Source organism: Lepidochelys kempii, chromosome 5, assembly GCF_965140265.1.
Source record: "Lepidochelys kempii isolate rLepKem1 chromosome 5, rLepKem1.hap2, whole genome shotgun sequence".
In the NCBI taxonomy this organism is placed as follows: domain Eukaryota; kingdom Metazoa; phylum Chordata; order Testudines; family Cheloniidae; genus Lepidochelys; species Lepidochelys kempii.
In genome coordinates this window covers 1,419,645-1,439,433 of record NC_133260.1, presented here as the reverse complement: position 1 = coordinate 1,439,433, position 19,789 = coordinate 1,419,645, and the positions used below count along the sequence as shown (strand labels likewise).

The following is a 19,789-nucleotide window of genomic DNA, read 5'->3' as shown; positions in this document are numbered from 1 at the left end:
GCCCCCTCGGGGAGTCGCCTCGCTCTGGGCCCCCGGGGCCTCCACGGCCAGAGGGAATAATCCCCCTGATCTCTAGACCAGAGCGACTCTCAGCCAGCATAACACAGGAGGGTTTATTGAAAGTCTGAACCCAGCACAGGAAACTCTCCGGCCTCAGGCCTGGCTTCCCTCAGCCCAGCACATCTAGGGCCGTCCCACATCCAGGTGGGCTCTGGCTGCTGTCCCCTCCCAGCCCAGAGACGCCCCCCCTCCAGCTGGGCATCTGATATCACCCGTCCCCAACAGCTCCTCCCCTGTCCTTTGTCTTCAGTCCCAGGTAAACAGGCTGCCTGGTCTCCTCTGCTCTCATCTATCCTTTGTTCCCTTCTGGCTGGACCAGCTGGTCAGGTCTCCTGGGTCCTCTCTCCGCAGCCCGGTGTCTTCCCACTGGCCAGAACCGGCTGACTGCCGAGCGGGGGTGGGCCTCTTAGTCACCAGGGCAGCAGTTGTTGGGGTTCCCCATCTCCAGGCCGTTGTCTGGGGGTCCCAGCTGCTTGGAGAGGTCACACCTGGTCCTTTACAACAACAACCCCTTTCCCGCCACATTCTTAAACATGCAGCACACAGGGAAACTGAGGCGCGCACACGCTATTCGTGTAGAACGCTACAAACATCCCCAACTTCATCACACACGCAGAGAGGGCCGAGCTGGACCCCCTGCGCTCCCTCGGATTCTCGCTGCCCTCCCCCGGGACAGCAGGGTGGGAATGCCCCTGCCCGCGACCCTCTCGATTGCCTGTAGGGGGCAGTGTGTCATGGGGCAGGTGCCAGGCGGGGCAGGCGGCGTGACGTCTCCTCTCCTCTGGCTCTCAGAACTGCCTGGTGAAGAGCGAGGACAACGGCTACACGGCCGTGGTGGGCGACTTCGGCCTGGCAGAGAAGATTCCCACCTACAGGTGCGTGGGGAGCTCCCCCACCCTGGAGCGGGGCAGGCCTAGGCAGAGGGGCCAGCAGTCCCCTCTGGACCCTTCCCACCCCCAAGGCAGGGCGGCACCCACCCCCTCCTGGGGATCAGAGCCAGCTGGGGGAGGGAAATCGGGGGGTCGTTTGGGTGGTGTGGGTTGCCCCTGGCTGGAGGGGGGATGGGGAGGGCTCGGGGAAGGGATTTGAAGCGCTGCAAGCTGACCCTGGCTTGGGGCGGGGACCCAGGGGGACCGGGAGTTGCCTGGCTTGGGGAGGGGACCTGGGTGCTGGGGGCTGCCCCGGCTGTGAGCAGGGACCCCGGGGAGGAGACCCGGGGGCGGGGGGGCTGCGGGCAGCGACCCGGTGGGGCTGGGGCTTGCCCGGCTGGGGGAGGAGACCCGGGGGGAGAACTGGGGGTTGCCCCAGCTGGGCAGGGGACGCAGGGGAGCTGGGCTTTCCCTGGGTCGGGGAGGAGACCGTGGGGGCTCGGGGTTGCCCGGCAGGGCCGGGGCCCGGGGCTAACCCCGCGGCTCTGCCCCACCAGCGAGGACGCTCAGAAGGAGCCGCTGGCCGTGGTGGGCTCGCCGTACTGGATGGCCCCGGAGGTGCTGCGTGGGGAGCTGTACAACGAGAAGGTAACTCGCTGCCTGCGCCTGGGGCCTTCCCCTCGCTGCGCTGGGCACCGGGCATGGCCAGGCTGGCGGGACCAGGGGCTGCTTGCCTTTGCCACGCCTGGGCTCGGCCATTTCCAGGGGCAGTGCCGGCCTGGCAGCCAGCAGGGCCACAGTGGAGCGGGGGGATGTGTGTGTGATGGTGGCTCCTGGGGGTCAGCGGGGGGGAAGGTGCTGGGAGGCAGCAGGGCATGGGGGGGCTGACAGGGTGCGGGGGGCATGGGAGGTGCTGGGGGCGGCAGGGCATGGGGAGGGTGAGGGGGCCAGCAGGGTAGGGGGGAAATGTGGGGGCAAGGTGCAGAGGGCATGGGGGGTGGTGGGACATGGAGGGTGCCGGGGGATGGCAGGGCGAGGGGGCTGTGTGGGTGTCACAGATTCCCTGGGCGATGCTCTGGAACTGCTCCCCACGAAGCCAGGCAGGACTCTGGGGCAGTCGCCTTTCTGTGAGCAGCCTGTCTGCAGGACACACAGCTCACACAGCTTCCACCTTCCTGGGTCTGACCTGGAGCATTCAGCCTCCTCTGTCCCTCCGTGCGCTTCCCACAGTGAGTCCGCCCAGGCGGGGTCCTGGGGAAGCCAGAGGGTCCTGCCCCCCAACTCCGCAGTCAGACGGGACTCTCAGCCAGCCAGTAAAACAGAAGGTTTATTAGACGACAGGAACATGGTCTAACACAGAGCTTGTAGGTGCAGAGAACAGGACCCCTCAGCCGGGTCCATTTTGGGGGGTCAGTGAGCCAGACAATCACATCTGCCCTTCACTCCATGTCCCGGCCAGCCCCAAACTGAAACTCCCTCCAGCCCCTCCTCCTCTGGGCTTTGTTCCTTTCCTGGGCCAGGAGGTCACCGGATTCCTTTGTTCTCCAACCCTTTAGCTCTCACCTTGCAGGGGGGACGGGCCCAGGCTATCAGTGGCCAGGAGACAGAGTGTCGGCCATTTATGTACCCTGGCCCTTTGCTCTGCAACAATTACATCCCCTTATCCCACCCCCTAGATACTTAAGAACTGCCTAGGGGAAACTGAGGCACCCCCACACTATTCAGAAGAAACATTAAGAACAGTCCCGCTTCATCACAGTGGTCACTGACACTGTCCTTCCAGCGTTTCCTGGAGGGCATCCTGAACCTGTCACTCCCCTGGCCAACCCACCACACCTCCGACACACACCCTGCTGGGAGAGGCCAGGCTGGAGTAGCCGGGAGCCCCCCACAGCCAGCACCCCCTCCCCCCGCCGCACTGGGAGAGGCCGGGGCTGCGGAAGCCGTGATGTGCCGTGCTGTACGGCGGGGCCGTGGCCCCAGCGGGCACCGTGAGGATGTCCTGGCTCATGCGTGCCCAGCGGAAGGGCAGTCGGGTTCCCCTCAGCGCCTCTGCCAAACCCTCCACCTCCCGCTCCTCTCCGCAGGCTGACGTCTTTGCCTACGGCATCATCCTGTGTGAGACCATCGCGCGGGTCCCCGCGGATCCGGACTACCTGCCCCGCACCGAGGTAACGCTCGGCTGGGCCACCTGGTGCCGGGAGGGACGAGGGCCTGCCCTGGGGTTGGGTGCGAGCCGGGGGGCCGAGGCGGAGCGTGGCGGGGGGGCACATGGCAGGGGTGCAGAGGCCTGCATGCGGCCTGGCTCCCGCTACAACCCTGCAGCCTGACTCTGCCCCATGTGCCAGCAGCACAGGTGCCAGGCTCCCTGGGGCACCCGGCCCATGGGGCACCCAGCCCATGGGGCCGCCTAGCTGTGAGCCAGCGCAAGGGGATCGTGTGACCTGGACCTGTACGGGGAGCAGCCCCTGGGGGCCAGGCTCTTGTGTTCTCTGCGGGCAGCCAGGACCCCCTCAGACAACGCCAACAGGGCAGAGGCACCGTGGCCGGCACCCCCTGGCGTTTCCCGTCTCGAGAGACTGACCTGCTCCCCGAGACGCCCTCTCCCCTGGCTGGCCAGGGCTGCGTGGGGAGCCCCCTCCTGTCCCCTCGCGGGGCCAGCCGGGCTGTGCACGCTGAGCGTCTCTGGGCTGTGAGCATGGCCTGAGGGGAGGCCCCTGCAGCTGGCCCACACTGGTCAGTGATCCCGCCAGTCACGCTGCGCTGCGGCAGGGAGTTCCGCAGGCTCCCAGCTCACTCAGCGCCAGCACGCGGCGTGCGTCTCCTCCCTATGGGCCACGCCCCAGCTCAGATACCAGGGTGATGGGCGTCAAGCCCCAAGAGAGCGCTTCCACATGCCGCGAGAGCTGTGCAGACCCCACCGCCCAGCTGGGTCATGCTGCAAAGCCGGCAAGCTGTGGGTGACTGAGGCAGGGGCTGAGTGGGGATGCTTGGGCAGCCCTCATGCTAGGGTCGCTGTCTCTCTAGCTGGGGTGTCCTGCCCCAAGGACCCTGGGGGTGCCAGCCCATTGCCCGGGCTGTGGCTGTGTTGCCCAGGGGTGGAGATGCTGCTCCCCTCTGCGTTGCCCCTGGTGTACGTGTGGGGTGACAGGGGGACGTGCTGCTCCGTGCTAATAACTGGACCCAGCATTTAGAGCACGGACCAGCCTGCCCATTGTCCCTGTCCGGGGAGCCGGGGACGAGCTGGAGCCGCCTCCAGCTACAGCGGGAGGCAAGGCCGAGGCCAAGCAATTCCTGGGCCCGGGTCCCCGGTGCTGGGAGGGAGGCCGAGCCCAGGAGACACTGGCTGCCCCCGACCCTTCCTCGTGGCAGGGGAGTTGTACTCCTGGTCCTGGTTTGACCCTGCGCCCCGAGGCCCCGATCCCCCTGGGCACCTCTACGCTGCAAGAGAAACCCGCGGCGCTGCCCCAGAGCCGGCTCAGCTGGCTCGGGCTGCAGGGCTAGACAGCAGCGTGGGCGTTGGGACCCTCCCCGTCGCCCCGCAGCCCCTGTCGGCTGAGCTGGGCCAGCTGCGTCTGTGCCACGGCTCCTTTAGTGCAGTGTAGACGCACCGCAGGAGGCCACGCACTCCCCCGGAGACACGGGCCCTGCTCCCCGGGTCCAGGGACGGCTCCTGTGCGGGGCAGGGCTTTGGGGCACTTCCTGACCTGTGGCTGGGATCCCCCTGGGGCGCCGTCTGGGGCAGGAGCTCAATGCAGAGGGGCGCTGGGGAGGGGGGCAGGCCTCCTGCCCTGGACCCCGTGATTCGGGCTCAGTTGCTGACCTCCCCTCGTCTCCCCGGGCAGGATTTTGGGCTGGACGTTGCCGCTTTCTGCAACATGGTGGGGGACGACTGCCCTGCGGCCTTCCTCCAGCTGGCCTTCCACTGCTGCAGGGTACGTGTCCCTCTCTTCCCTTCCCTCCCCCTGGGCAGGGTCCCTGGGCCTGCCCCCGTCTCCCGGACACCGAGACGAGGCAGCCGGGTGATTGCCTCAAACAGGGACCCTCATCTGAAATTCAGATTCCTGGTGCCAAGGCCTGCCCCCCGGCCAGCCTGTCCCCGAATGGGACTGGGATCCTGGCACCAGAGCCACTGGGATCTGTGCCTGCTCTCCCCTCCCTCGCCCCCAGCGTGCAGGACGGGGCAGCACAAGCAAGCTGTCCCCTGCTCTGGGGGGAAGCTGCCCCCGTCTCCTGCCCAGCAATCCCTCCCAAGTCCCACGGGGGCGGGGCCCCGGTGAAGCCGGGCAGGCGGGTGGGAGAGTTGGTGCCCGTGGCCGTCGGTGATGTGGCGACTCCCGCACCCAGATGGAGCCGACGGCCCGACCCGCCTTCGTGGAGATCACGCAGCGCCTGGAGGGTATCCTGCAGCACCAGCTGGGAGCGGGGGGCACTGGCCCCGACCCACAGAGCGATGGGGAGAGCGTGCCCTCGCCCGGGACCCCGGCCACGCCGAACGGTACCGTGACTGCCCCTCCCCCGGGCCTGTCCGTCCTGCTGACCCCCCCCCCGGGCACCCCCAGCAGCCCTTGGCACTGGGCTGGGCACTACGGGTGCTGAAGGGACCTTAGGGCATGTGCTGCCCCCCTGTGGCCAGAGCTGGGCACTGCGGACGCTGAGCCTGTCCCCGGGCGCTTGCTGGAGAGGGCTGCAGCAAAGGGGTCCGCGGGCGGCTTGCTGGCTGTCCCCCCCGTGGGGACCCGTCTCTCACCCCACTGAACTAATGGGGAGGCCCCACAGCCCTGGGGTGGGATCAGGCGGAAATGCCAGCCCCGCTCTGCGGGGCGGGAGGGCAGGGGGCTGGCGTGACCCAGGCCTGCTGTGGCGGGGCAGACGGCCGGGCAGCAGGGTGCCCAGGGGGTTCTCCCGCCCGGTGCCCAGAGCCCCTGGCTGCGCACGGAGCCAGGCGCTCTCCAAACGGGCGGGAGGGGCTGGAGGCCGCGGGCCCGGCCCAGCCTGGGGGGCTGCTAACCCGCTGTCCGTGTTGTGCCAGGCGAGGCAGCGAGCGAGCCCGCGCTCCCCAAGCAGCCAGCGCCGCGGGATCTGAGCTGGCCGCACCTCCAGCCCGACCCCCGCCTCGCCCGCAGCCGCTCGGACATGTTCCCCCCCAGGTCCCCGGCCCTGCTGCCGCCCCAGGAGCCCGACGCGGGCGCCCGCCCCAAGGAGATGCCGCTGCGCCTCAACCCCTTCTCCCGGCGCGAGGACCTGAAGGGCGGGAAGATCAAGCTCTTCGACACGCCCAGCAAGTCGGTCATCTCGCTGTCCTTCGCCCTGCCGCCGCCCGCCCCCTACCAGCTGGGCACGCCCGTCACGCCCGAGCCCGTGGTGGAGGCGCAGTGCGACTTCTCCGCCCCCCTGGTGCTGACAGGCAAGAGCCGCTCGCTGCCCACGTCCCCCGAGCCGGCCCGCCGGGGGAGCCTGGCTCTGTGGGGGGAGCTGGCCCGCGCCTGCCGGCGGCAGGAGTCCCCGGCGTGTGGGGAGGGCCCCCAGCCTCACAGCCCCTTCCCCGCTCAGAGCTGGGGGGCGACGGGGGAGGTGGCAGGGCGCTCGCCCCTTCCCAGCCCCCCCGCGGTGGAGCAGATGGACTGCAGCCCCGACAGCCCCGAGCCCGAGCCGGCGCCCGCCCCGCCGCTCGCCAACGGCACCTTCATCAGCACCTCGGCGTCGGGCGCCCAGCCCTGGCCGCCGGGGCCCCCCAACGGCCTGCCCCTCAACAACAACAGCGTGGTGGTGAGCACCCCGCACGGCTGGGGCCGCGGCCTGGAGCGCGGCTGCTCGGAGCTCAGCATCCCCCGCACGGCGGCCTTGGAGCGGACGGAGCACTCGAGCACGCTGCCCCGGCATGCCTCCAGCGCCGGGCTGGAGCAGGACGAGGTGCTGGCCTGCCCCGGCTGCTGCCTGGGCCCCTTCAGCTTCAGCTTCGCCTCCGTCTGCCCTCGGCCCGCGCCCAGCCCGCCCCGCTACCAGCACCTCACCTGCGAGGCCAAGAGCCTCCTCTGCCAGGACCGGGGCCACCACCCCAAGCGCCCGCCCGAGCCCAGCCTCAAGCTGCCGGAGGCGCAGTCCTAGTGGGGGGCAGATGGGCGATGGACAGATGGGCGAGCCCCCCCCGCCTCGGCTCCAGCTCCCCCCATGGCCTGCGCTGAGCAGGGCCCGGAGCAAGGAGCCCAGGAATCCCCGGACCTGGCCTGCCGGCCGGGACCCCACTTCTCCCCTAGGGCCGCCTCAGGGCCGCTCGCCGTGTTGGTGAGACCGTCAGCCATTGCCAAGGCCACGCACAACCTGGGCTCGGGTCCTGGCTGGCCAAGTGTGAGCGGGGAGGAGGGGGACCTCGTGCAGGGAGCGAGAGGCTGGGCACAGTCCCAGCAGCCGGCTCTGTGCGGGGCTGGCTCCCTGCAGGGGCACGGGGGGTGGGCGAGTCGTGCTGGGCTGATGTGCAATAACATGGCGGCCTCGTGCGCACGACCCCGTCGGGGCCAGCGCTTCCCCTAGGAGGGGGGAGCGGTGCCGGTTCATGTCCCACCATGGGGACGTGGCTGGGCAGAGGGGCTCTGCACCCCCACTCAAAGCTGGGGGCTCTGGTGACCAGACACAGGTGTGGCGCTGATGGACCAGCGGGGCGCGATGCCACCCAGGAGTCTCTGGGAAGGCTCGCTGGGGGAGGTGGGCTGGGCCGGCCCTCCATGCCGCCCCTCCCTGCCCGCGGCTGTGGGGAGAGGAGCAGGGGTGTCCCCTGAGCAGGTGCAGTCAGGGGGTCACTCCAGGGCCTGGGGCTCCTCCTTGGTCGCTTGTCCCTGCACGTCCGCTCCCCAGCCCCCGTGCTCAGAGGCGATGAGAGCACAAGCCTGGGGGGCAGCAGTGTGCACTGGGGGCTCCCCTCTGTCCATCACACACAGGGGTAAGGGGGCTGGGTAACGGGTGAGCCGGGCGCTGAGCAGGGGAGACAGCGCGATGCCCTCCCCCATGGAACCTGCCTGTCTGGGGGGGGGGGGGCAGGGCCTGCGGCCCGCCGGGCACAAAGCAGGCTGGATGCCAGTCCCTGGCAAGTGGGGATAAATACACCCCCCCACCCCACCCCCATCACTTCCTGGTTCAGGCCCTGCCCCCTCCATGGCGGCTGTGGAGTGGCCAACGGGGCAGGTCTGTTTGCAATATGGTGGCTGGGGCTTGCCCCCCCCAGCTGCGTCCCCAAGCTGCCCAGTCCCTGCCTGGGGTGGCCCCCGGGCTCCCCGCAGCCGACGTGTACGATGCCCTGGTGCGTGCAGACTCTTGTTTTTTATTATGATTGATAATTGCTAGTAATATATACGGCTTATTTAAGGTGTTCCAATAAAAGTGACTGTCCCAGCACCCACTGTGTGTGTGCCGTGCGGTGGGGGCGGCGCTGGTCTTGCTGGTCGCAGGACAGGGACACAGCCAGGCCTGGGAGTGTGAGTCAGGAAAACCCACCTCAAGTGAGGCCCCTCAGTGCTGTGCCTCGGTTTCCCCATCTGTGTCCTTGGGATTGCACAGCCCTGGGGGTGGGGAGCGTGTCAGCAGCACTGAAGGCTGTTCCTGTGGGTTTCAGCCCCAGGAGGCCCCTGGTTGCAGCGCAGGGAGGAGGGGATGGTGGGGGGCGGGCAGTGGGGCAGGTAGGCTCAGCAGCTGCTGGTGAAAAGGAAGGTGTCGCTGGGGAGGGGGCTCGTCCTTGCTGCCTTCTGGCCGGGGCCCAGGGGGATACACCGGTGGGAGGGATGGAGCCAATCCTGTGCTGGGAGCACGGCAGCTGGGGCCACCCTGGCTCCATCCCTGCACCATGTTGCTGGGGGCAGCTGTCACGGGGTCCCCGGGCGATGCTCTGGAACTGCTCCCCATGAAGCCAGTCAGGACTCCGGAGAAGTCTCCTTTCTGTGAGCAGCCTGTCTGCAGGACACACAGCTCACACAGCTTCCACCTTCCTGGGTCTGACCTCGGAGCATTCAGCATCCTCTGCCCCTCCATGTGCTTCCCCCAGCGAGTCCGCTCAGGCGGGGTCTTGGGGAAGCCAGAGGGTCCTGCCCCCCAACTCCGCAGTCAGACGGGACTCTCAGCCAGCCAGTAAAACAGAGGTTTATTAAATGACAGGAACATGGTCTAACACAGAGCTTGTAGGTGCAGAGAACCGGATCCCTCAGCTGGGTCCATTTTTGGGTGCAGGGAGCCAGACAACCCCATCTGCCCTTCACTCCTCATCCCCAGCCAGCCCCAAACTGACTCCCCCTCCAGCCCCTCCTCCCCTGGGCTTTGTCCCTTTCCGGGCCAGGAGGTCACTGGATTCCTTTGTTCTCCAACCCTTTAGCTCTCACCTTGCAGGGGGGAAGGGCCCAGGCCATCAGGTGCCAGGAGACAGAGTGTCGGCCATTTATGTACCCTGGCCCTTTGCTCTGCAACAATTACACCCCCTTATCCCACCACCTAGAGACTTAAGAAATGCCTAGGGGAAACTGAGGCACCCCTACAGTATTCAGAGGAAACATTAAGAACAGTCCCACTTCGTCACAGCAGCATCTCGGGGTGGGGCATGGGCATTGCCCTGTCTCTGCACCTTGGCCCTGTGCTACCCCCCCGCTCAGCCCAGCCCCGCTGCAGCATGGCTCCCCACTCCAGCCTGGCCCCCTTCTCACCGGCACGAGGCCGGCTCCCACCCCCCTGGGCTCGCCACTCAGTGACCGTCCTTGGTCATAAATCTTCACATGCTGGTGCCAGCCAAACTTCTGGGCCTGCTCTGCCCCCCTGCCTGCAGCACCGGCCTCCTCCCACGCCCTCTGCTTGCCCCCAGCCTCCGGCCGCTCTCGGCCCCCTGCACTGCCCAGCTCCAGGGATGGCTGCTGGGCTGCACTTTGACAGGCCCCTGCAAGCCCAGCGCGGGGGGGGGAAGGGGGTGTGCCGTGTTGTGTCTCTGAAGCCTGGGGGAGGATGGGGGGCTTAAGGAAATCGAGGCTCGGGTGATCTTCAGTGGGATTCTGCCTGTTCCTAGAGAAGGGCAACAAAGGTGTGACAAGATTATGACTATCCACAGCTGGGTTAGGCAGCGGCGCTGTCAGGAGGGCTTTGGGATGTGTGGCCACTGGGAGGCATTCATGGACAGAGGACAGTTCTCTCCGGATGGACTTCATCTGAGTAGGGAGGGAAATAGACTTCTAGGATGGAGGCTGGCACAACTGATTAAGAGAACTTTAAACTAGGAATCTGGGGGAGATGGATGGTCGGTTGGGACATGTCCAGGTAATCTCCACGCCGGATTTTAGCCTTGAGAGGGAAGAAAACGAAGTAAGAAAGGAGACAGCCGTGGGTAGGAGAATGGACATGAGGAGGAAGGGCAGTGTGGGTACCCGTCCAATAGGTGATACGGGCTGTAGAATGACCGTGCCTCATAGGGTACAGAACGTGAGCGAGGCCAAACAGCAAAAATGAAGCTGTTTGTGCACCAACGCGAGGAGCCCGGGTAACAAAATGGAGGAACTAGCACTACCGGAGCAGGAAGTGAACCCGGGTATTCTAGGGAATCATAGAATCATAGAATATCAGGGTTGGAAGGGACCCCAGTAGGTCATCTAGTCCAATCCCCTGCTCGAAGCAGGACCAATTCCCAGTTAAATCATCCCAGCCAGGGCTTTGTCAAGCCTGACCTTAAAAACCTCTAAGGAAGGAGATTCTACCACCTCCCTAGGTAACGCATTCCAGTGTTTCACCACCCTCTTAGTGAAAAAGTTTTTCCTAATATCCAATCTAAACCTCCCCCACTGCAACTTGACACCATTACTCCTCGTTCTGTCATCTGCTACCATTGAGAACAGTCTAGAGCCATCCTCTTTGGAACCCCCTTTCAGGTAGTTGACAGCAGCTATCAAATCCCTCCTCATTCTTCTCTTCTGCAGACTAAACAATCCCAGTTCCCTCAGCCACTCCTCATAAGTCATGTGTTCCAGTCCCCTCATCATTTTTGTTGCCCTTCGCTGGACTCTCTCCAATTTATCCACATCCTTCTTCAAGTGTGGGGCCCAAAACTGGACACAGTACTCCAGATGAGGCCTCACCAATGTCGAATAGAGGGGAACGATCACGTCCCTCGATCTGCTCGCTATGCCCCTACTTATACATCCCAAAATGCCATTGGCCTTCTTGGCAACAAGGGCACACTGCTAACTCATATCCAGCTTCTCATCCACTGTCACCCCTAGGTCCTTTTCCGCAGAACTGCTGCCTAGCCATTCGGTCCCTAGTCTGTAGCGGTGCATTGGGTTCTTCCGTCCTAAGTGCAGGACCCTGCACTTATCCTTATTGAACCTCATCAGATTTCTTTTGGCCCAATCCTCCAATTTGTCTAGGTCCCTCTGTATCCTATCCCTCCCCTCCAGCGTATCTACCACTCCTCCCAGTTTAGTATCATCCGCAAATTTGCTGAGAGTGCAATCCACACCATCCTCCAGATCATTTATGAAGATATTGAACAAAACCGGCCCCAGGACCGACCCTTGGGGCACTCCACTTGACACCGGCTGCCAATTAGACATGGAGCCATTGATCACTACCCGTTGAGCCCGACAATCTAGCCAGCTTTCTACCCACCTTGTAGTGCATTCATCCAGCCCATACTTCCTTAACTTGCTGACAAGAATACTGTGGGAGACCGTGTCAAAAGCTTTGCTAAAGTCAAGAAACAATACATCCACTGCTTTCCCTTCATCCACAGAACCAGTAATCTCATCATAAAAGGCGATTAGATTAGTCAGGCATGACCTTCCCTTGGTGAATCCATGCTGGCTGTTCCTGATCACTTTCCTCTCATGCAAGTGCTTCAGGATTGATTCCTTGAGGACCTGCTCCATGATTTTTCCAGGGACTGAGGTGAGGCTGACTGGCCTGTAGTTCCCAGGATCCTCCTTCTTCCCTTTTTTAAAGATTGGCACTACATTAGCCTTTTTCCAGTCATCCGGGGCTTCCCCGGTTCGCCACGAGTTTTCAAAGATAATGGCCAATGGCTCTGCAATCACAGCCGCCAATTCCTTCAGCACTCTCAGATGCAACTCGTCCGGCCCCATGGACTTGTGCACGTCCAGCTTTTCTAAATAGTCCCTAACCGCCTCTATCTCCACAGAGGGCTGGCCATCTCTTCCCCATGTTGTGATGCCCAGCGCAGCAGTCTGGGAGCTGACCTTGTTCGTGAAAACAGAGGCAAAAAAAGCATTGAGTACATTAGCTTTTTCCACACCCTCTGTCACTAGGTTGCCTCCCTCATTCAGTAGGGGGCCCACACATTCCTTGGCTTTCTTCTTGTTGCCAACATACCTGAAGAAACCCTTCTTGTTACTCTTGACATCTCTGGCTAGCTGCAGCTCCAGGTGCGATTTGGCCCTCCTGATAACATTCCTACATGCCCGAGCAATATTTTTATACTCTTCCCTGGTCATATGTCCAACCTTCCACTTCTTGTAAGCTTCTTTTTTATGCTTAAGATCTGCTACGATTTCACCGTTAAGCCAAGCTGGTCGCCTGCCATACTTACTATTCTTTCGACACATCGGGATGGTTTGTCCCTGTAACCTCAACAGGGATTCCTTGAAATACAGCCAGCTCTCCTGGACTCCTTTCCCCTTCAAGTTAGTCCCCCAGGGGATCCTGGCCATCCGTTCCCTGAGGGAGTCGAAGTCTGCTTTCCTGAAGTCCAGGGTCCGTATCCTGCTGCTTACCTTTCTTCCCTGCATCAGGATCCTGAACTCAACCAACTCATGGTCACTGCCTCCCAGATTCCCATCCACCAGAGCCTCCAGGAGACCAGAAACAGGGTGGAATAGTCGTCACGACTGGAGTACGGATATGGAAGGGGATGTGCTGTTTAGGAAAGACCGAAATAAAGGCAAAGGGGGTGGAGTAGCATTGTCTATCACTGAGGAGGTAGAATGTAAAGAAATCAGCGATGGAATGGACAAGACAGAGTCTGTCTGGGCAAAAATCACATTGGGGAAGAAAGCTACTAGATCCTGCCCTGGGATAGTGCTTGGGGTGTGCTAGAGACCGCCAGGATCCGATCTGGATATGGATAGAGCCCTCTTTCATGTTTTTAAAGAAGTAAATACTAATGGGAATTGTGTGATCATGGGAGACTTTAACTTGGAGGACGAGTGCTAGTCATAATAATCGGGCTCAGATGTTCCTAGATGCGATAGCTGATGGATTCCTTCACCAAGTAGTTGCTGAACCAACAAGAGGGGATGCCATTCTAGATTTGGTTTTGGTGAGTAGTGAGGACCTCATAGAAGTAATGGCTGTAGGGGACAACCTTGGTTCGAGTGATCATGAGCTAATTCAGTTCAAACTAAATGGAAGGATAAACAAAAATAGATCTGCAACTAGGGTTTTCGATTTCAAAAGGGCTGACTTTAAAAAATTAAGGAAATTAGTTAGGGAAGTGGATTGGACTGAAAAACTTGTGGCTCTAAAGGCAGAGGAGGCCTGGAATTACTTCAAGTCAAGGTTGCAGAAACTACCAGAAGCCTGCATCCCAAGAAAGGGGGAAAACTCATAGGCAGGAGGTGTAGACCAAGCTGGATGAGCAAGCATCTCAGAGAGGTGATTAAGAAAAAGCAGAAAGTCTACAAGGAGTGGAAGATGGGAGGGATCAGCAAGGAAAGCTACCTTATTGATGTCAGAACATGTAGGGATAAAGTGAGAAAGGCCAAAAGGAGTTGGACCTTGCAAAGGGAATTAAAACCAATAGTACAAGGTTCTATAGCCATATAAATAAGAAGAAAACAAAGAAAGAAATTGCAAGTCCGTTAGCAAGAATTTTTAATGAATCTGTAAACTCAGGGGTTGTACCATATGACTGGAGAATTGCTAACATAGTTCATATTTTTAAGAAAGGAAAAAAAAGTGATCCAGGTGTGACGAAGTGGGACTGTTCTTAATGTTTCCTCTGAATATTGTGGGGGAGCCTCAGTTTCCCCAATGCAGTTCTTAAGTATCTAGGGGGTGCGGTAAGGGTGTAGGATCATTGCAGAGCCCTAGAGGGCAGGTGTGTGCAGGAGTCTGGACACAGACAATGACCGACACCCTGTTTCCTGGCAACTGATGGCCTGGGCCCTTCCACCCCCTCCCCGCCCCCCAGAAGAGAGCTAAAGGGTTGGAGAACAAAGGAATCCGGTGACCTCCTGGCCCGGGAAAGGGACGAAGCCGAGGGGAGGAGGGGCTGGAGAGAGTCAGTTTGGGGCTGGCTGGGGACATGGAGTGAAGTGCAGACGTGGTTGTCTGGCTCACTGCCCCCAAAATGGACCCACCTGAGGGGTCCGGTTCTCTGCACCGACAAGCTCTGTTTTAGACCATGTTCCTGTCGTCTAATAAACCTCTGTTTTACTGGCTGGCTGAGAGTCCCGTCTGACTGCGGAGTTGGGGGGCAGGACCCTCTGGCTTCCCCAGGAGCCCCGCCTGAGCGGACTCGCTGTGGGAAGCGCAGGGAGGGGCAGAGGAGGCTGAATGCTCTAAGGTCAGACCCAGGAAGGTGGAAGCTGTGTGAGCTGTGTGTCCTGCAGACAGACTGCTCCCAGAGAGGAGACTTCCCCAGAGTCCTGACTGGCTTCGTAGGGAGCAGTTCCAGAGCATCGCCCAGGGACTCTGTGACACCAGGTAACTACACGTCTTTTAGTTTGACATCTGTAGTATGCAAGGTCTTGGAAAAAATTTTGAAGGAGAAAGTAGTTAAGGACATTGAGGTCAATGGTAACTGGGACAAAATATGGCTTTACAAAAGGTAGATCGTGCCAAACCAACTTGATCTCCTTCTTTGAGAAGGTAACAGATTTTTTTAGACAAAGGAAATGCAGTGGATCTAATTTACCTCGATTTCACTAAGGCATTTGATATGGTTCCACATGGGGAATTACTAGCTAAATTGGAAAAGCTGGGGATCAATTTGAAAGGTGGATAAAGAACTGGTTAAAGGGGAGACTACAGTGGGTCACAATGAAAGGTGAACTGTCAGCCTGGAGGGAGGTTACCAGTGGAGTTCCTCAGGGATCGGTTTTGGGACCAATCTTATTTAATCTTTTTATTACTGACCTTGGCACAAAACGTGGGAATGTGCTAATAAAATTTGCGGATGATACAAAGCTGGGAGGTATTGCCAATACAGAGAAGGACCGGGACGTCATACAGGAAGATCTGAAGGACCTTGTAAACTGGAGTAATAGTAAAAGGATGAAATTTAATAGGCAAAAGTGCAAGGTCATGCATTTAGGGATTAATAACAAGAATTTCTGTTATAAACTGGGGACGCATCACTTGGAAGTAATAGAGAAGGAGAAGGACCTTGGAGTATTGGTTTATCACAGAATGACTATGAGCCGCCCAATGTGACATGGCCATGAAAAAAGCTAATGCGGTCTGAGGATGCATCAGGCGAGGTATTTCCAGTAGAGATCAGGAGGCGTTAGTACCGATATACAAGGCACTGGGGAGACCTCCCCTGGAATACTGTGTGCTGTTCTGGTCTCCCATGTTTAAGAAAGATGAATTCAAACTGGAAGAGGTGCAGAGAAGGGCTACTAGGATGATCCGAGGAATGGAAAACCTGTCTTATGAAGGGAGACTCAAAGAGCTTCGCTTGTTTAGCCTAACCAAAAGAAGGTTGAGGGGAGATAGGATTGCTCTCTATAAATATATCAGAGAGATAAATACCGGAGAGGGAGAGGAATTATTTAAGCTCAGTACCAATGTGGACACAAGAACAAATGCATATAAACTGGCCATCGGAAAGTTTAGACTTGAAATTAGACGAAGGTTTCTAACCATCAGAAAAGTGAAGTTCTGGAACAGCCTTCCAAGGGGAGCAGTGGGGGCAAAAGACATATCTGGCTTCAAGACTAAGCTTGATAAGTTTATGGAGGGGATGGTATGATGGGATAGCCTAATTTTGGCAATTAATTGATCTTCAACTATTAGCGGTAGATATGCCCAATGGCCTGTGATGGGATGTTAGATGGGGTGGGATCTAAGTTACTACAAAGAATTCTTTCCTGGGTGTCTGGCTGGTGAGTCTTGCCCACATGCTCTGGGTTTAGCTGATCGCCATATTTGGGGTCAGGAAGGAATTTTCCTCCAGGGCAGATTGGCAGAAACCCTGCGGGTTTTTCACCGTCCTCTGCAGCGTGGGGCACAGGTCACTTGCTGGAGGATTCTCTGCACCTTGAAGTCTTTAAACCATGAATTGAGGGCTTCAATAGCTCAGACATAGGTCAGGAGCGGGTGGGTGAGATTCTGTGGCCTGCGTTGTGCAGGAGGTCAGACTAGACGATCATAATGGTCCCTTCTGACCTTAAAGTCTATGAGTCTGTGAATCTATGTTGTGTCTCTGAAGCCCAGGGGAGCAGGAGCGGGGGCGTGTTGTGTCTCTGAAGGCCGGAGGGGTGTGGGGGGGGCGTGTTGTGTCTCTGAAGGCCGGAGGGGTGTGGGGGGGGGCGTGTTGTGTCTCTGAAGGCCAGGGGTGTGTGGGGGGGGCGTGTTGTGTCTCTGAAGGCCGGAGGGGTGGAGGGGTCGTGTTGTGTCTCTGAAGGCCGGGGGCAGGACCGGGGGGGCCGTGTTGGGCTCACCCAGCCCTTGCCCCGCTGACCCATCAAAGGCTGGGTGCGGAAGGCGGGGCGGCGAGGGCTGTGCCCCAGGCCCAGCGGTGACACCCCCGGGCACAGCTGGGCCTGGGACCAGCCCTGGGTGCTCTGGGTCACTGCTCTGCTGCCCCAGCGGCCGGGCAGCACCCCAATCCCAGCCACGCCGGGCTGTGGGCTACAGAAATCACCCCGCACGAGCGACCCGGCCTGCGTGGGAGCCCGCCACCGTTAGAAAGGGGCAGGCTGCTTGCCCTGCATGGGCCCATGCCCACAGCCAGGGGGCTGCAGGAGGATCTGTGGGGCAGAGCGCAGCTCCCTACTCCCGCCCTGCTGGCAGGTGTCGGCAGCCGTGGGGAGCGCTCTGGGCGCCCCTCCCCGGAGCCTGCCCCACTGGGGCATTTAGTGGCCACTCGCCCGCATGGAACCCAGCCCCATGTGCGGGAAGGGGGCTGGCTGTGTGCTGATGGCCGGCAGCTCTTTTCCTGGGCATGACGCCCCAGCCCTTTGCTGCGAGCACCCTGCCCTGCCCAGTGCGCGAGCTGGCACCTGCCGGGGGCGAGGCCGGGCTCCAGGCCGGAGCAGGGGCCCTGCCCCCCAGGCAGGGGGCAAGGCTGAGTGCGGAGCAGGCGATGCTGGTGGGGCCGGCCCTCGGGCGCTGTGCCCTCGGCACTGGGAGCAGGGCAGGAAGACGACACAGGAGCCGAGCCTGGCGCAGCGGGAGCTGTAAGGGAACAGCCAGGGTGAGCTGGGGCGGGGGTCAGTCCCCCGCCCCCGGCTGGGGCAGGCCTGAGACCCCGACGGATGCAATGGCAGTGCCAGCTAGGCCTGGCCTCTGCCCCTCGTACAGCCGGGGTGGGGGGCCTGGTTCTGTGGCTCTGCACGGCCTGGGGAACGGGGTGAGTTTGGGCTCAGGGGCGGCTGATTTGGGGCATGCCCAGGGCGACGCGAATCGACCCGACTGGTGCCCGGAGCCCGCAGGGGAGCCTGGCTGGTGCTTTAGTTCAGAAACATCCTCGGTTATACTGAGCCCTGGATCTGCACCACAGGGAGGAGGGGGACAGGCACGCTCGCTGGGCCCCCCCGTTACCCCAGCACAACCCACTGAACCCACAGCTAATCTGTGTGCCCTGCCCCCCAGCACCACCCTGAAAACCCCCCACGTCCCTGTCCCCCGTGTGCCCTGCCCCGCAGCACCGCCCTGCAAACACCCCACTCCCCTGCCCCCAGTGTGCCCTGCCCCCCAGCACCACCCTGAAAACCCACCGCTCCCCTGCCCCCCGAGTGCCCTGCCCCCCAGCACCACCCTGCAACCCCCCGCGTCCCTGTCCCCCGTGTGCCCTGCCCCCCCAGCACCGCCCTGCAAAGCCACCGCTCCCCTGCCCCCCGAGTGCCCTGCCCCCCAGCACCACCCTGCAAAGCCACCGCTCCCCTGCCCCCCGAGTGCCCTGCCCCCCAGCACCACCCTGCAAAGCCACCGCTCCCCTGCCCCCATGTGCCCTACCCCCCAGCACCACCCTGAAAACCCCCCACGTCCCTGTCCCCCGTGTGCCCTGCCCCGCAGCACCGCCCTGCAAACACCCCACTCCCCTGCCCCCAGTGTGCCCTGCCCCCCAGCACCACCCTGAAAACCCACCGCTCCCCTGCCCCCCGAGTGCCCTGCCCCCCAGCACCACCCTGCAACCCCCCCGCGTCCCTGTCCCCCATGTGCCCTGCCCCCCCAGCACCGCCCTGCAAACACCCCGCTCCCCTGCCCCAGTGTGCCCTGCCCCCCAGCACCGCCCTGCAAACACCCCAATCCCCTGCCCCCAGTGTGCCCTGCCCCCCAGCACCGCCCTGCAACCCCCCGCGTCCCTGTCCCCCGTGTGCCCTGCCCCCCCAGCACCACCCTGCAAACCCCCCGCGTCCCTGTCCCCCGTGTGCCCTGCCCCCCAGCCCCGCCCTGCAAACACCCCTGCCCCCAGTGTGCCCTGCCCCCCAGCACCACCCTGCAAAGCCACCGCTCCCCTGCCTCCCATGTGCCCTACCCCCCAGCACCACCCTGAAAACCCCCCGTGCCCCTGTCCCCCGTGTGCCCTGCCCCCCCAGCACCGCCCTGCAAACCCACCACGCCCCTGCCCTCCGAGTGCCCTGCCCCCCAGCCCCGCTCTGCAAACTCACCGCTTCCCCGCCCCCCCCGGTGTGCCCTGCCCCCCAGCCCTGCCCTGCAAACCCACCACTCCCCTGCCCCCCGTGTGCCCTGCCCCCCAGCCCGCCCTGCAGACGCGGACCTTGCCCGAGATGTCCCCAATACGGGGATGGTGCTGCAGACTCACAGGACTGTCCGGTAGGGCTCTCACTGATTGTCCCTCCAGGGACTCGAAGGAAACCAGTGTCTGTCTGGGCTGGGCTGGGTGGGTGCCTTCTCACAGATCCATGGCTTTCGATTGTAGCACGAGTCCCTGTTTATGACGCCATTTCTTATTGCTCCACACGACATATAACCCGTGTAACTCGAGTAGCTCCAGTCTCTGGAAAGAGAAGGGGCATTGCTGAGACGGCCCGGCCCGCCCTACGCTGGCTGTCAGCTCTGCCACCTGGCGCACTAAGGCCAGGTCACCATCGATTTCAAGGCCAGAGTCGCTTCACCCAGCGACAGCCGCAGCCCAGCCAGGAGCCCCTCCTTCAGCGAAAGCGACACCCACTCGTCACGGAAACCCGGGAGATGGAGACTCCGCCGCGTGCCTGGGTGAGTTGTTCCACTGGTTAATTCCCCGCCCGGTTTTCTGCCTTATTTCCTGTCTGATTTTTGTCTCTCTTCGTCTTCCAGCCACTGGGGCTTGCTCTGCTCTCGTCTGCAGCTAGATTGAGGAGCCGCCTGCCACCAGAAATCTGCTCTGTATGTAGGTGCCCTGGGCCCAGATCCACAAAGACACGCAAGTCCCAGGCCTCGGCACCCTGCGCTGCAGAAAATCCCCCCTCGGCTGCCGCTGAGCCCTGGAGGAGCCTAAAGTCACTCAGCACCTAACCTTTGGCTGTCAAGGTTTCCTGGCCCTGGCTGCTGTGGTCACAGCTGAGCTTCTGCCTTGGAATCCTGTCCCCCCTGGGCATTCACACCTCCCCTGCTTGCTGCTGCTTCTGCCGGCTCCCTTCAGCCTCTCCTGCCCCTCTGCCCCTCTCGGTGGGCTTGGCACAAGGCTCGTCTCCCTGTCCACCCTGGTCCAGTCG

General features: G+C 61.8%; 2 protein-coding genes across 3 annotated transcripts in view; one reads left to right on the top strand and one right to left on the bottom strand.

Moving 5' to 3' along the window:
* Positions 1-8,313, top strand: part of TESK1 (testis associated actin remodelling kinase 1) — a 31,597-nt gene extending 23,284 nt beyond the window's left edge. The window contains exons 5-10 of one of the 2 annotated variants that reach the window (XM_073343284.1): positions 853-935; positions 1,487-1,577; positions 3,017-3,100; positions 4,775-4,864; positions 5,277-5,427; positions 5,962-8,313. In XM_073343284.1, coding sequence (XP_073199385.1) covers positions 853-935; positions 1,487-1,577; positions 3,017-3,100; positions 4,775-4,864; positions 5,277-5,427; positions 5,962-7,037 — 1,575 coding nt within the window. In that variant the 3' untranslated portion in view covers positions 7,038-8,313. The remainder of the gene's footprint in view (positions 1-852; positions 936-1,486; positions 1,578-3,016; positions 3,101-4,774; positions 4,865-5,276; positions 5,428-5,961) is intronic. The other variant, XM_073343285.1, reaches the window with a different exon arrangement.
* A 10,604-nt stretch (positions 8,314-18,917) lies between these two features.
* LOC140911755 (B-cell differentiation antigen CD72-like) overlaps positions 18,918-19,789 on the bottom strand; it is a 28,530-nt gene continuing 27,658 nt past the window's right edge. The window contains exon 7 of the mRNA XM_073345487.1: positions 18,918-19,092. Within this exon, the coding sequence (XP_073201588.1) occupies positions 18,918-19,092 (175 nt within the window). The remainder of the gene's footprint in view (positions 19,093-19,789) is intronic.